This window comes from Cricetulus griseus, chromosome 3, assembly GCF_003668045.3.
Source record: "Cricetulus griseus strain 17A/GY chromosome 3, alternate assembly CriGri-PICRH-1.0, whole genome shotgun sequence".
NCBI classification, from domain to species: Eukaryota; Metazoa; Chordata; class Mammalia; order Rodentia; family Cricetidae; genus Cricetulus; species Cricetulus griseus.
This window is the reverse complement of record NC_048596.1, coordinates 210,850,956-210,867,408: the sequence shown is the minus strand read 5'-3', so window position 1 is coordinate 210,867,408 and position 16,453 is coordinate 210,850,956. Positions and strand designations below refer to the sequence as shown.

The window sequence follows — 16,453 nt, the reverse complement described above, 5'->3', positions numbered from 1 at the left end:
CCTGGTTACTTCTTTTTCTAGTTCACTATTTGTTCTCTTCCTGTACTCAAAATTATGGGTCAATAACTGAATCAATGCATTCTGTCTGATAAGCAATGTAGTGATTTCAGAAGTCTGGAAGTAAAGAAAATCACAGCATGAATTTGGTATTAGCCTGGGCTACATAGTCACTTTTGCAGAGGCTAGCCTGGGCTACATAGTCCCTGTCTCAAAAACAAACCTTATTCTCAGAGTAATAAATTTTACAAATTCAGAGAACTTATATAAAGCTCAGAGAACTTGAATTATATTCACAAGCAGGTACAATATGAATATATCAAATATATGACCAGGGAGAATATTCATATTTCTTAAAATGTGTTACTGCTAGGCACAGGAAATTACATTGTCAGTCTTACAGAAATTAATACAAACTGAGCTTCATAAATATGTACTCACTTGGGTTCTCCGATTCTGTTCAATTTCTTCTGCCTCATGTTTTGTTGTGGCTTGTAAGTCTGAATTTTCAAGCTTAAGCCTAAAATACATATTTTAGAATGATTGCACTCATTGGAAACTACCCACTCAGCTTCTGAACAAATGTGTAAATGATCATAGGAATTCTGATTTTTTTGAAATACAGTGATTTGGAAACTATCAGTCTTTGGGTGGCCCTATGTCTGTACAAACTTTAGAGGTAATATTAACAAATATGCATTTTCTTTTTTGTCTTAGTGATTCTCTGTATCAAACTTGTAGATTCAAACATACAACACAAAAACGCCCGCAATGAGTTTCAAACACCAAAGGAAACCATGCATTTTTAACTAAACTAAGAGCAGAATTTTTCAAAAGTATTCAATTGCTTTGAATGATACAAATTCCTTGTGTCACTGTCAAACTGGAATATACTCCAGCTATTCAGCATAGTGCTTTCATCATAGAATTTGTAGATGACGCCAAGCAGCTTCTGAGTGTTCATATAGTGACTCATGCCTCATGGAGCTAGAAGAAGCAATAGCTGGGCGCTGCCCCATGGTCCTGCTGCCACAGACAGAACACTGCCATCGGGCCTTTCCTGTCATGGTACACTAGAAATGCTCTGAAATGTTGAGCCAAAATCACCTTTTTTCTATCAAGCTGACTTGTCAGATAGCATCTCTGCAGTGAGGAAACCTGATTAACACAGGAAGTGGGGGCCACATCATCACTGCTGGGATGAAACTGGCCATGTGCTTCTTAGACTTCTGGAACTTATTTATGGGCATATGAAATATTCTGTAGCAATGGTTTACAGAAGGCCCAGAATAAGATCAGCCTAATGAGCCATTCTCATGTGAGTTCATGAGACCAGCATGTCCATAAATATGAAGACATAAAGAGTCTGATCATGAGGTTTCAGGTGCTATAAAATACACTTCCCGAGAGTAGGACAGAAGCATACACACTACCTTCTGTCAAGGGGTTTGGATCCATGCTTGGAAATGTTCAGTGATGTGGAATTCATAATAGCAGGTTAGTTTATTTAGTGGTGGAAATAGTCTAGAAATCATTACTCTTAAGGCTGTGACATTGTTACTGTTCATGGTTTTAGCAGAGTTTACAGTGATATTCAAAAGCAAAAAAGTAAGGCAGAACAGAGACCCCATCCCTCCCCCCAGCCATCAGTGCTTGAGAAGGGTGAAGAGCTGGCCCTGAGGTCATAAGGGCATAAGGACAGGAGAAGAGCAGCCCCTGTCTCCCACCAGCTACAACCCTCAGGAGAGAAGACCCTGCCCCTCACCAGGGTAGTACAATAGAGCTGATCCTGCTGGCAGAGGTGTGGGTGAGAACTGCAACCATTACTCATCTGACAGTATGAGTGGAGGAGAGCTGGCCCTGAGGTCATAAGGGTGGGAGGGCAGCTCCTGTCCCCCACCAGCTGAAACACTGTGCAGAGGTGGTCCTAGACCTCACCTGGGCAGCACAATAAACCCAATTCTGTTGGCAGAGCCAGTCCTGTGGCTGTAGCATGAGTGACCTGTCCACATTACTTATCTGTAATATGGCAGCATAGGCAAGGGAAAGATGCCCTTCCCTTCCCCCTAACTCCTCTACCCCAAACCCATCAAAGCTCTAGGCTTGTGGGAGAGCTGGCTCTGAGGTCCAAAGAGCAGGAGAGCTGGCTCTGACCCTCATCAGCAACAGCACTCAGGAGAGAGCCCCCTACATCACACCTGGGCAACACAGTAGAGCTGGCCCTGAAGGTAGAGGTGTGGGACTTCTGACCCAGCAGGAGAACTGGCCCTGCCCCGAAGCTGCAGGTTCTCCATAACACAGAGTAACAGCAAGATAATCAAGAGTTCCACTGACAGCCCAGCATCCATAGTGGAGCAGAAACCAGAGGCCTTAAAACAGATCTCAAAAATGACTCTCTTCAATGAACACTTGCAAGTAAAGATATATGAATAAAAGAATTTGGTCATGGATGAATGATTTGAAAAATGAAATCCTTACCTAGTTATTTCTTTTTCTAGTTCAGTATTTCTTTTCTTCTCATCCTCAAAGCTATGCGTCAATGACTGAATTAAATCATTCTGGAAAAAAGTACATACATTTATATTTTCAAATTATTTATATCATTTTTAATGTTACCAGTATCATACTCCCTCTTCCCACGACTCAGTGTTCATTATGGAAGAGGAGATGGAAAGATTATTATTAAGAGTGCAAGACAGTGGATTATGACAGGAGTGGTTCGTGGACACAGCAGGTGATTTGCATATATGATTTCAGAGCAGTGGAGACAGCATGCACAACACCTGTACAGGCTCCAGGCCAACAGAATTCCAGCATGGAGAGGGATTTGACTGCAAATACCTACCCCTGGCTAAGGAGAGGTTGGCAAGTGATCTATAGGAGAAGGATCATCAATTCCTTTAAGGGTAGAATCCTTGGTGGGTTGACACCATCCTGTGAATGCTACACATCCAAACATGTATGTGTAGCACAAATTGACTTAATGAGTTTAAAGAAGAAATAAAACACACAGTTGAGTGTTTGGTGAGGTGAAGGCAGGTCTGAGATGAATTGAGGAAGGGTCATATATGATCAAAATATATTGCACAAAATTCTGAAATAATTATTTAAAATAAGAAAAATACTGCACTGTGGGAAATGTGCTTGTCTAATGATCAAGTACTTACTATTTAAGAAAATTAGTATTACAATTAACTAATACTCAAGATTTTGTGGAAAGGCTTAGGTTACAATGAAAATTCAAATTTTTCATCAAATATTTATATCTTATAGTTATACATTATTATGATGTATTGCCAGGATCAAAATGACAGTTTGACATTAGTTTCCCGCACAGCATTGATTACAATAGCTAAAAACATCAAATCTAAAAGTCCACCAATGGGTAAATGAGTAAGTCAAGAATGGTAAGTATAAAATACTGAGTATCAAGGATCACAATATTTATCATTAATTACTTATCATTAGTGGGACATGGTAGCTTAAGTTTCTGTTTTAATCCCAGAAGTCTGGAAGTAGAGTAAATCATAGCAGGTATTTAGTATTAGCTTGGGCTACATAGTCACTTTCTCAGAGGCTAGCCTGGGCTACATAGTCCTGTCACAAAAACAAATCTTGTACTCAAGGTAACAAATTTTACAAATTCACAGAACTTCTGTAAAGCTCAGAGAACTTGAACTACTATTCACAAAGAGTTACAATATGAGTATATCATATGTGTGACCAGGGAGAATATTAATATTTTCTAAGTCATGGCTGTATCCTACTGCTAGACACAGGAAATTTGGTCTCAGTCTTACAGAAATCAACACAAAGTGGGCTTAATAAATATGTACATACTTGTATTCTCCCAATCTGTTCAGTTTCCTCTGCTTCATGCTTTGTTGTTGCTCGTAAATCTGAATTTTCAAGCTTAAGCCTAAAATAAAAATTTTAAATGATTGTGTTTACTTCACACACTTGAAAATACCCAGTTAGATTCTGAACAAATGTGTGAATGATCATAGGAATTCTGACATTTTTAAAATACGTTGATTTGGAAACTGTACTGGTCTTTGGGTGGCCTTTTGTCTGTATAAACTTTAGAGGTAATATGAACAAATACACGATTTCTTTTTTATCTCAGTAGTGCTGTGCATCAGACTTACAGATTCAAACACACAACACATACGCACCCCCACTGAGCTTCAACATTCAAAGCATGTATTTTAGGTAAACTAAGTGCAGAACTTTCCCTCTGATTTCAAAGGGGCTCAATTGCTATGAATGATACAAATTGTCTAGTGTCACTGCTTGATTGCTGGAATACACTCAAGCTATTCAGCACCATGCTCTCATCATAGAACTCTGTAGATTATCTCAATTCTCCTAAGCTCATGGTGCAGCTTCTGAGTGTTCATGCAGTTACTCATGCCTCATGCCTCATGCAGCTAGAAGAAGCAATAGCTAGGTGCTGCCCCATGGTCCTGCTGCCACAGACAGAACACTGTCATCAGGCCTTTCCTGTCATGGTACACTAGAAATGCTCTGAAATGTTGAGCCAAAATCACCTTTTCTCTATCAAGTCGATGTCAGATAGCATCTCTGCAGTGAGGAAACCTGATTAACATAGGAGGTGGGTGCCACATCATCACTGCTGGGATGAAACTGGCCATGTGCTTCTCAGACTTCTGGAACTTATTTATGGGCATATGAAAGATTCTGGGGAAATGGTTTACAGAAGGCCCAGAATAAGATCAGCCTAATGAGTCATTCTCATGTGAGTTCACGAGACCAGCATGTCCATAAATGTGAAGACAAAAAGAGTCTGATCATGAGGTTTCACACGATATAAAATATTCTTCCTGAGTGTAGGACAGAGACATACACATTACATTCCGTTAAGGAGTTTGGATACATGTCCTGAAATGTTCAGTGATGTGGAATTAAAAATATTAGGTTAGTTTATTTAGTGGTGGAAATAGTCTAGAAATCATTACTCTTAAGGCTGTGACATTGTTACTGTTCATGGTTTTAGCAGAGTTTACAGTGATATTTAAGAGCAAACTGTAAGGCAGAACAGAGACCCCACCCCTCCCCCCAACCATCAATGCTTGAGAAGGGTGGAGAGCTGGCCCTGAAGTCACAAGGGCATAAGGACAGGAGAAGAGCAGCCCCTGTCTCCCACCAGCTACAACCCTCAGGAGAGAAGACCCTGCCCCTCACCAGGGTAGTACAATAGAGCTGATCCTGCTGGCAGAGGTGTGGGTGAGAACTGCAACCATTACTCATCTGACAGTATGAGTGGAGGAGAGCTGGCCCTGAGGTCATAAGGGTGGGAGGACAGTTCCTGTCCCCCACCAGCTGAAACACTATGGAGAGGTGGTCCTAGACCTCACCTGAGCAACACAATAAACCCAATTCTGTTGGCAGAGCCAGTCCTGTGGCTGTAGCATGAGTGACCTGTCCACATTACTTATCTGTAATATGGCAGCATAGGCAAAGGAGAGATGCCCTTCCCTTCCCCCTAACTCCTCTACCCCAAACCCATCAATGCCCTAGGCTGGGCTGGAGAGATGGCTCAGAGGTTAAGAGCACTGACTGCTCTTCCAGAGGTCCTGAGTTCAATTCCCAGAAACCACATGGTGGCTCACAACCATCCATTATGAGATCTGGTGCCCTCTTCTGGTGTGCAGACATACATGGAAGCAGAATGTTGTATATATAATAAATAAATAAAAGTCTTTAAAAAAAAAAAAAAAAGCACTAGGCTTGTGGGAGAGTTGGCTCTGAGGTCCAAAGAGCAGGAGAGCTGGCTCTGCCCCTCATCAGCAACAGCACTCAGGAGAGAGCCCCTTACATCACACCTGGTCAACACAGTAGAGCTGGCCCTGAAGGTAGAGGTGTGGGACTTCTGACCCAGCAGGAGAACTGGCCCTGCCCCGAAGCTGCAGGTTCTCCATAACACAGAGTAACAGCAAGATAATCAAGAGTTCCACTGACAGCCCAGCATCCATAGTGGAGCAGAAACCAGAGGCCTTAAAACAGACCTCAAAAATGACTCTCTTCAATGAACACTTGCAAGTAAAGATATATGAATAAAAGAGTTTGGTCATGGATGAATGATTTGAAAAATAAAATCCTTACCTAATTATTTCTTTTTCTAGTTCAGTATTTCTTTTCTTCTCATCCTCAAAGCTATGCGTCAATGACTGAATTAAATCATTCTGGAAAAAAGTACATACATTTATATTTTCAAATTATTTATATCATTTTTAATGTTATCAGTATCATACTCCCTCTTCCCACGACTCAGTGTTCATTATGGAAGAAGAGATGGAAAGATTATTATTAAGAGTGCAAGACAGTGGATTATGACAGGAGTGGTTCGTGGACACAGCAGGTGATTTGCATATATGATTTCAGAGCAGTGGAGACAGCATGCACAACACCTGTACAGGCTCCAGGCCAACAGAATTCCAGCATGGAGAGGGATTTGACTGCAAATACCTACCCCTGGCTAAGGAGAGGTTGGCAAGTGATCTATAGGAGAAGGATCATCAATTCCTTTAAGGGTAGAATCCTTGGTGGGTTGACACCGTCCTGTGAATGCTACACATCCAAACATGTATGTGTAGCACAAATTGACTTAATGAGTTTAAAGAAGAAATAAAACACACAGTTGAGTGTTTGGTGAGGTGAAGGCAGGTCTGAGATGAGTTGGGGAAAGGTCATATATGATCAAAATATATTGCACACAATTCTGAAATAATTATTTAAAATAAGAAAAATACTGCACTGTGGGAAATGTGCTTGTCTAATGATCAAGTACTTACTATTTAAGAAAATTAGTATTACAATTAACTAATACTCAAGATTTTGTGGAAAGGCTTAGGTTACAATGAAAATTCAAATTTTTCATCAAATATTTATATCTTATAGTTATACATTATTATGATGTATTGCCAGGATCAAAATGACAGTTTGACATTAGTTTCCCGCACAGCATTGATTACAATAGCCAAAAACATAGAATCTAAAAGTCCACCAATGGGTAAATGAGTAAGTCAAGAATGGTAAGTATAAAATATTGAGTATCGAGGAATCCAATATTTATCACTAATTATTTATCATCAATGGGACATGGTAGCTTGAGTGTTTGTTTTAATCCCAGAAGTCTAGAAGTAGAGTAAATCACAGCATGTACTTGGTATTAGCTTGGGCTACATAGTCACTTTCTCAGAGGATAGCCTGGGCTACATTTGTCACACAAAAAAATCTTATACTTAAAGTAATAAATTTTACAAATTCACGGAACTTCTGTAAAGCTCAGAGAACTTGAACTACTATTCACAAAGAGTTACAATATGAGTATATCATATGTATGACCAGGGAGAATATTAATATTTTCTAAAACATGGCTGTATCCTACTGCTAGACACAGGAAATTTTGTTCTCAGTCTTACAGAAATCAACACAAAGTGGGCTTAATAAATATGTACATACTTGTATTCTCCCAATCTGTTCAGTTTCCTCTGCTTCATGTTTTGTTGTTGCTCGTAAATCTGAATTTTCAAGCTTAAGCCTAAAATAAAAATTTTAAATGATTGTGTTTACTTCACACATTTGAAAATACACAGTTAGATTCTGAACAAATGTGTGAATGATCATAGGAATTCTGACATTTTTAAAATACGTTGATTTGGAAACTGTACTGGTCTTTGGGTGGCCTTTTGTCTGTATAAACTTTAGAGGTAATATGAACAAATATGTGATTTCTTTTTTGTCTCAGTGGTGCTGTGCATCAGACTTACAGATTCAAACACACAACACATACGCACCCCCATTGAGCTTCAACATTCAAAGCATGTATTTTAGTTAAACTAAGTGCAGAACTTTCCCTCTGATTTCAAAGGGGCTCAATTGCTATGAATGATACAAATTGTCTAGTGTCACTGCTTTCTTTCTGGAATACACTCAAGCTGTTCAGCACCGTGCTCTCATCATAGAACTCTGTAGATTATCTCAATTCTCCTAAGCTCATGGTGCAGCTTCTGAGTGTTCATGTAGTGACTCATGCCTCATGCAGCTAGAAGAAGCAATAGCTAGGTGCTGTCCCATGGTCCTGCTGCCACAGACAGAACACTGTCATCGAGCCTTTCCTGTCATGGTACACTAGAAATGCTCTGAAATGTTGAGCCAAAATCACCTTTTCTCTATCAAGCTGACTTGTCAGATAGCATCTCTGCAGTGAGGAAACCTGATTAACATAGGAGGTGGGTGCCACATTATCACTGCTGGGATGAAACTGGCCATGTGCTTCTTAGACTTCTGGAACTTATTTATGGGCATATGAAAGATTCTGGAGCAATGGTTTACAGAAGGCCCAGAATAAGATCAGCCTAATGAGCCATTCTTATGTGAGTTCATGAGATCAGAATGTCCATAAAAATTCAGGCATCATGGGCTCTGATCATGAGGTTTCAGGTGTTGTAAAATACTCTTCCTGAGTGTAGGACAGAGGCATACACATTACATTCTGTCAAGGAATTTGGATCCATGCTCAGATTACATTCTGTCAAGGAATTTGGATCCATGCTCGGGTTACATTCTGTCAAGGAATTTGGATCCATGCTCGGAAATGTTTGGTGATTATAAATTAGTTTATTTAGTGGTGGAAATAGTCTAGAAATCATTACTGAAAAGATAACATTACACCAGCCACCTGAGTTCCACTGCCATGCTAGGGCCCCCAAACAACACACAGAGTCTATTGTTAGTTACAATGCTGCTGGCCAATGACTAGGATTTCTTATATGCTAGCTCAGTCTTAATTATCAACCATAACCATTATCTATATATTTTGTAAGGACTTATCTTATCAAGGACGCCACCAGCAGATGTCCTCTCTTCCCTGGCTCACATGGCAAATCCTGTTTACTACATTTTCCAGAATCCTCCTTGACTCCTAGCTCCACCTATCTTGCTTTCCTATTGGCCACAGTGCTTTATTTATCAACCAATAAGACAAAGATATATACAGAAGGACTTCCCCCATCACATTACTCTTAAGGCTGTGACATTGTTATTTTTCATGATTTTAGCAGAGTTTACAGTGATATTCAAGAGCAAAAAATAGGGCAGGAGAGAGACTCCACCCCCCCAACAATGCTTGAGGAGAGTGGGAGAGTTGGCCCTGAGGTCATAAGGGCATAATGACAGGAAAGCAGCAGCCCCTGTCTCCTATCATCTACAACCCTCAGGAGAGAAGGCCCTGCCCCTCACCTGGGCTGCTCAATAGAGCTGATCCTGTTGGAGGAGGTGTTTGTGAGAACTGCAACCATTACTCATCAGATAGCCAGAGAGGAGGAGCTGGCCTGAGGTCATAAGGGTGGGAGAGCTGCCCATGTCCCCCACCAGCTGAAACACTCAAGAGGGCAGGTCCTGTACCTCCCCTGGGTAGCACAATAAAGCCAATTCCTTTGACAGAGCCAGCCCTGTAACTGTAGCATGAGTGAACTGTCCCCATTACTCATCTGTAATGTGGGACATTACTCATTACAGATGAGTAATATGGCAGCATAAGAAAAGGAAAGATGCCCTTCCCTTCTCCCTAACTCCCCTACTCCAAACCCATCAATGCTCCCGGGTTGTGGGAGAGCTGGCCCTGCTCCTTCATCAGCACCAGCACTCAGGACAGAGGACCCTATGCCATACCTGGGCAACACAGTACAACTGACCCTGAAAGAGGAGGTGTGAGACATCTGACACTGAGGTCTTGAAAGCAGGTGAACTGGCATGCTCCTTGCTCATCTCTGCCAGGGGTGAACTTTCCAGGACAACACAGGAGAGCTCACCCTAGTGGTGAGGACAAGGGAGACCTGGCAGGCTGACTAACCTGCAACTACCCAGGTCCAGAACCAGGGTTATGAGTTGGCCAACCCAACATCCACCCCATCTGTGATCTACTGGAACACAGATAGGAGCCGGTCCTGCAGACCCAAAGCTTCAGGGATTCCACAACACAGGGAAACTGCAAGATAATGAAGAGGAGTTCCACTGACAGCCCAGAATCCATAGTGTAGCAGAAACCAGAGGCCTCAAACCAGACCAATGACTCTCTGCAATGAGCACTTGCAAGTAAAGATATATGGAAAAGGGGTTTGGTCATGGATGAATGATTTGAAAAATTAGTTCCTTACCTAGTTATTTCTTTTTCTAGTTCAGTATTTCTTTTGTTCCCATCCTCCAAACCCTGGGTCAATGTTCGAATTAATTCATTCTGAAAAAAAGTATATGTGTTTATATTTTAAAATTATCTATATATGTCAAATGTTATCTATATCACACCACCTCTTTCTAAGACTCGGTGATCATTAGAGAAGAGGAGATGGAAAGATTATTAAGAGTGCAAGGTTGTGGATTAGTACAGAGTGTTTCCTGGACACCTCAGGGTAGCTACATATATGAATTCACAGCAGTCAAAACAGCATGCACAAGACCTGTGTATGCTCAAGTAAAACAGAATTCTAGCATAGTGAGGGATTTGACTACAAATACCTACCCCTAGCTAAGGAGAGGTTGGCAAGTGATCTATGGGAGAAGGATCATCAATTCCTTTAAGGGTAGAATCCTTGGTGGGTTGACACCCTCCCATGAATGCTACATATCCAAACATGTATGTGTAGCACAAAATGGACTTAATGAGTTTAAAGAAGAAATAAAACACACAGTTGAGTGTTTGGTGAAGTGAAGGCAGGTCTGAGATGAGCTGGGGGAGGGTCATATATGATCAAAATACACTGAACAATATTCTCAAAGAACTATTTAAAATAAAAAAAAGACTGTACTTGGGAAATGTGCTTGTCTAATGATCTAGTACTTATTCTTTTTTTCTCCATTTTTTAAATTTAAATTAGAAACAAGATTGTTTGACATGTCAATCCCAGTTTCCTCTCCCTCCCCTCCTCCCCTGACCCCACTAACACCCTACCTATCCCATATCATTTCTGCTCCCCAGAGAGAGTGAGGCCTTCCATGTGGGTTCTACAGAGTCTGTCATATCCTTTGGGATAGGGACTAGACCCTCCCCTATGTGTCTAGGCTGAAGGAGTATCCCTCTATGTGAAATGGGCTCCCAAAGTCCATCTAGTACTTATTCCTTAAGAAAATTAAATATTACAAGTCACTAATACTCAAGATTCATGGAAAAGTTTAGGATACAATGGAAATGCAACATTGTATCAAATATTTATATCTTATAATTATACATTATTATGATGTGCTGGCACGGATCAAAAAGACCATTAGACATTAGTTTTCCACACAGAAATGTTAACAATAGCCAAATACATGAAAACTGAATGTCCACCAATGGGTAAATAGGTAAGCCAAGTATGGTAAGTATGAAATATTGAGTTTAGATGATACCAGTATTTATCATTAATTACTTATCACCAGTGGGACATGGTAGCTTATATTTTTGTTTTAATACCAGAATTCTGGAAGTAAAGTAAATTCTAGCATGAATTTGGTATTATCCTGGGCTACATAGTCACTTTCTCAGAGGCTAGCCTGGGCTACATAGTCCCTGTCTCAAACACAAATCTTATTCTCAGAGTAATAAATTTTACAAATTCAGAGAACTATGTAAAGCTCAGATAATTTGAACTACTATTTACAAAGTTACAATATTGATATATCAAATATATGACCACTGATAATATTCATATCTCCTAAATGTGTCTGTAAGCTACTACTAGACATGGGAAATTTTGTTCTCAGTCTTACAGAAATTAATACAAAGTGGGCCTAGTAAATGCGTACTTACTTGGGTTGTCTGAATCTGTTCACTTTCCTCAGCTTGATGCTTTGTTGTTGCTTGTAAGTCTGAATTTTCAAGCTTAAGCCTAAAATACATATTTTAGAATGATTGTGTTTACTTTACACATTTGAAAATACCAAGTTAGCATCTGAACAAATGAGTGAATGATCATAGAATTTCTGAACATTTATTTTGGTTGTGAGCCTAGCTTTTAACGGCTGAGACATCTCTCCAGCCCAAATTTCTGAACATTTATGACATACAGTGATTTGGGAACTGTACCAGTCTTTGAGTAGCTGTTTGTCTGTACAAACTTTAGAGGTAAGATGAACAAATATGAGCCGTCATTTTTGTCTTAGTAACGCTGTGTACCAAACTTACAGATGCAAACATACAAAACATACCCACCTACACTGAGCATCAACAACCAAAGTAAACCATGCATTGTAGCTAAACTAAGAGCCAAATTTTTCCTCTGATTTCAAAAAGGGCTCAATTGCTATGAATAGTACAAATTCTCTCGTGTCACTGCTTGCTTGCTGGAATACACTCAAGCTATTCAGCATGGTGCTCTCATCATAGAACTCTGTAGATGATCTACATCTCCAAAGTGCATGGTGCAGCTTCTGAGTGTTCATTCAGTGACTCATGCCTCATGCCTCATGCCTCATGCAGCTAGAAGAAGCAATAGCTAGGTGCTGTCCCATGGTCCTGCTGCCACAGACAGAACACTGCCATCGGGCCTTTCCTGTCATGGTACACTAGAAATGCTCTGAAATGTTGAGCCAAAATCACCTTTTCTCTATCAAGCTGACTTGTCAGATAGCATCTCTGCAGTGAGGAAACCTGATTAACATAGGAGGTGGGTGCCACATTATCACTGCTGGGATGAAACTGGCCACTATGAAGGAAGACAGAGTTACTTCATTGCTGGAGCTAGTCACACTTTTAAGGGGACCAACTATCAAACTAGGTCACATTTAAATTAAAGACACCTGGAATCTGTGATCTGACACAGCAGTGGGATGCATTCATGAGTCCAGAATGTCCATAAAAATGCAGGCATCAAGGTCTCTGACCATGAGTTTTCAGGTGTTGTAAAATACTCTTCCCAAGAGTAGGACAGAGGCATACACATTACATTCTGTCAAGGATCCATGTCCTGAAATGTTCAGTGATGTGGAATTAAAAATAGCAGATTAGTTTATTTAGTGGTGGAAATAGTCTAGAAATCATTACTTTTAAGGCTGTGACATTGTTATTGTTCATGGTTTTAGCAGAATTTACAGAGATATTCAAGAGCAAAAAAAATGGGCAGAAGAGAGACCTCCATCCAACCATTAATGCTTGAGCGTAGTGGGAATGTTGGCCCTGAGGTCATAAGGGCATAAGGACAGGAGAGCAGCAGCCCCTGCCTCCCACCAGCGTTACAAGCCTCAGTTGAGAAGACCCTGCCCCTCACCTGGGCAGCACCATAGAACTGATCCTGCTGGCAGAGGTGTGGGTGAGAACTGCAACCATTACTCATCTGACAGTATGAGTGGAGGAGAGCTGGCCCTGAGGTCATAAGGGTGGGAGAGCAGGCCCTGTCCCCTACCAGCTGAAACACTATGGAGAGGTGGTCCTAGACCTCACCTGGCCAGCACAATAAACCCAATTCTGTTGGCAGAGCCAGCCTTGTAGCTGTGAGCATGGGAGAGTTGTCCCCATTACTCATCAGCAACATAGTGGCATGGGCAAAGGAGAGATTCTCTTCCCCACACCTCCAACCTGGAGCCCATTAATGCCTTAGGCTTGTGGGAGAGCTGGCCATGAAGTGGAAAGAGCAGGAGAGCTGGCCCTGCCCTCATCAGCTGCAGCACTCAGGTGAGAGCCTCCTACACCATACCCGGGCAACACAGTAGAGCTGGCCCTGCAGGTGGGGGTGTGGGAGATCTGACCTTGAGGACTTGAAAGAAGGAGAACTGGCCCAGCCTCTTGCTCATCCCTGCAAGGGGTGAACTTGCCAGCACAACACAGGAGAGCTCACCTTGGTGGTGAGGACAAGGGAGATCTGGCAGGCTGAACAACTCTGCAACTACCCAGGTCCCGAGCCAGATTTATGAGTTGGCCCAGCCCAGCATCCACCCCACCTGTGATCTACTGGAGAATGTGTAGGGTCTGGTCCTACATATGCAGGATCTCCATAACACAGAGAAACAGCAAGATAATAAAGAGGGGTTCCACTGACAGTCCAGCATTGATAGTGTAGCAGAAACCAGAGGCCTCAAACCAGACCAATGACTCTGCAATGAATACTTGCAGGTAAAGATATATGGATAAAAGGGTTTGGTCATGGATGAATGATTTGATAAATGAATGTCTTACCTAGTTATTTCTTTTTGTAGTTCACTATTTCTTCCCTTCCCAATCTTCAAACCATGTGCTAATAATTGAATTAATTCATTCTGAAAAATGAAGTACATATATTTATATTTTTAAAGTATTTATATGATTTTAAATATATCTGCATCATGCCACATCTTCCCAAGACTCAGTGTTCATTATAGAAGATGAGATGGAAAGAGTAGTAAGAGGCCAAGGCAGTTGATTACTAGAAGTATGTTTCCTAGACACAGCAGGGCAGTTGTATATATGAATTCAAACCAGTCAAGACAGCATGCACAAGACCAGTGCAGTCTCAAGGCTGACTGAATTTCAGCATGGAGAGGAAGGTGCCTACAAATGCCTACCCCTAGCCAGGGTTGTTGACAATTAATCACTGGGGAAAGGATGATCAATGTTCTTTAACGGTAGAATCATTGGTGGCTTGACACCCTCCAGTGAAGGCCACACATCCAAACATATATGTATAGCACAAATTGGGTAATGAGTTTAAAGAAGATAAAAACACACAGTTGAGCATTTGATGAAGGCAGGTCTGTGATGAGTTGAGGGAGGGTCATATATGATCAAAATATATTGCACAAAATTCTGAAATAATTACTTAAAATAAGAAAAGAAGACTGTACTCTGGGAAATGTGCTTGTCTAATGATTTAAGAAAACTAAATAGTACAAGTAACTAATACTCAAGATTTCATGGAAAGGCTTAGGTTATAATGGAATTCCAACTTTTTCTTCCAACATTTATATCTTATAGTTATACATTATTATGATGTACAGGGATCAAAAAGACAGTTTGACATTAGTTTTCTACACAGTATTGTTAACAATAGCTAAGTACATGAAATCTCAATGTCTACCAATGGGTAAATGGGTAAGCCAAGTATGGTAAGTATGAAATAATAAGTTTAGAGGATCACAATATTTATTATTAATTACTTATCTCCAGTGGGACATGTTAGCTTATGTTTCTGCTTTAATCCCAGAAGTCTGGAAGTAAAGTGAAACACAGCATGAATTAGGTATTAGCCTGGGCTACATAGTCCCTGTCTCAAAAACAAATCTTATTCTCAGAGTAATAAATTTTACAAATCCAGACAACTCCTATAAAGCTCAGATAATTTGAATTACTTTTCACAAAGAATTACAATATGAATATATCATATGTATGACCAGTGAGAATATTCATATCTCCTAAATGTTGTTATAATCTACTGCTAGACACAGGAAATTATCTTCTCAGTATTACAGAAACTAATACAAAATGGGTTTAATAAAGACTTACTTGGGTTTTCTGAATCTGTTCATTTTCTTCTGCTTTATGCTTTGTTGTTGCTTGTAAGTCTGAATTTTCAAGCTTAAGCCTAAAATACATATTTAAGATTGATTGTGTTTACTGCACACATTTGAAAATGCTCAATTAGATTCTGAACAAATGGGTGAATGACCTTAAGAATTCTGAACATTTTTGAAATACAATGATTTGGAAACTGTACCAGTCTTTGGTGACTGTTTGTCTGTACAAACTTCAGAGGTTTATGAACAAATATCGTCTTTATTGTTTGTCTTAGAGGTGCTGTGAATCAGACTTACAGATTCAAACATACAACAGGTACACACCTCCACTGAGCTTCAACAACCAAAGTAAACCATGCATTATAGCTAAACTAAGAGCCAATTTTCCCTCTGATTTCAAAAGGGTATAACTACTATGAATAATACAAATTCTCTGGTGTCACAGCTTGATTGATGGAATATACTCAAGCTATTCCACACTGTGCTTTCATCATAGAACTTTGTAGATGATCTCCATTTCCCAAGCTCATGGTCATCTTCTGAGTGTTCATGTAGTGCCTCATTCCTCATGCCTCATGCCTTGTGCAGCTAGAAGAAGCAATAGCCAGGTGCTGTCCCATGGTCCTGCTGTCACACACAGAACACTGCCATTGGGCCTTTCCTGTCATGGTTCACTAGAAATGCTCTGAAATGTTGAGCCAAAATCACCTTTTCTCTATCAAGCTGACTTGTCAGATAGCATCTCTGCAGTGAGGAAACCTGATTAACATAGGAGGTGGGTGCCACATTATCACTGCTGGGATGAAACTGGCCACGTGCTTCTTAGACTTCTGGAACGTATTTATGGGCATATGAAAAATTCTGGAGCAATGGTTTACAGAAGGCACAGAATAAGGTCAGCCTAATGAGCCATTCTTATGTGAGTTCATAAGACCAGAATGTCCATAAAAATGCAGACATCGGCCGGGAGGTG

At 40.6% G+C, this 16,453-nt stretch overlaps 1 protein-coding gene across 1 annotated transcript in view; it reads right to left on the bottom strand.

The window, feature by feature from the left end:
• The window catches only part of LOC103160317 (ankyrin repeat domain-containing protein 26), a 66,026-nt gene that overhangs the window by 22,487 nt on the left and 27,086 nt on the right, over positions 1–16,453 (bottom strand). Inside the window, exons 13-21 of the mRNA XM_035441708.1 lie at positions 15,470–15,548; positions 11,807–11,885; positions 10,179–10,258; positions 7,483–7,561; positions 6,124–6,203; positions 3,838–3,916; positions 2,476–2,555; positions 439–517; positions 2–114 (exon numbers count right to left, since the gene is read on the bottom strand). Coding sequence (XP_035297599.1) covers positions 2–114; positions 439–517; positions 2,476–2,555; positions 3,838–3,916; positions 6,124–6,203; positions 7,483–7,561; positions 10,179–10,258; positions 11,807–11,885; positions 15,470–15,548 — 748 coding nt within the window. The remainder of the gene's footprint in view (position 1; positions 115–438; positions 518–2,475; positions 2,556–3,837; positions 3,917–6,123; positions 6,204–7,482; positions 7,562–10,178; positions 10,259–11,806; positions 11,886–15,469; positions 15,549–16,453) is intronic.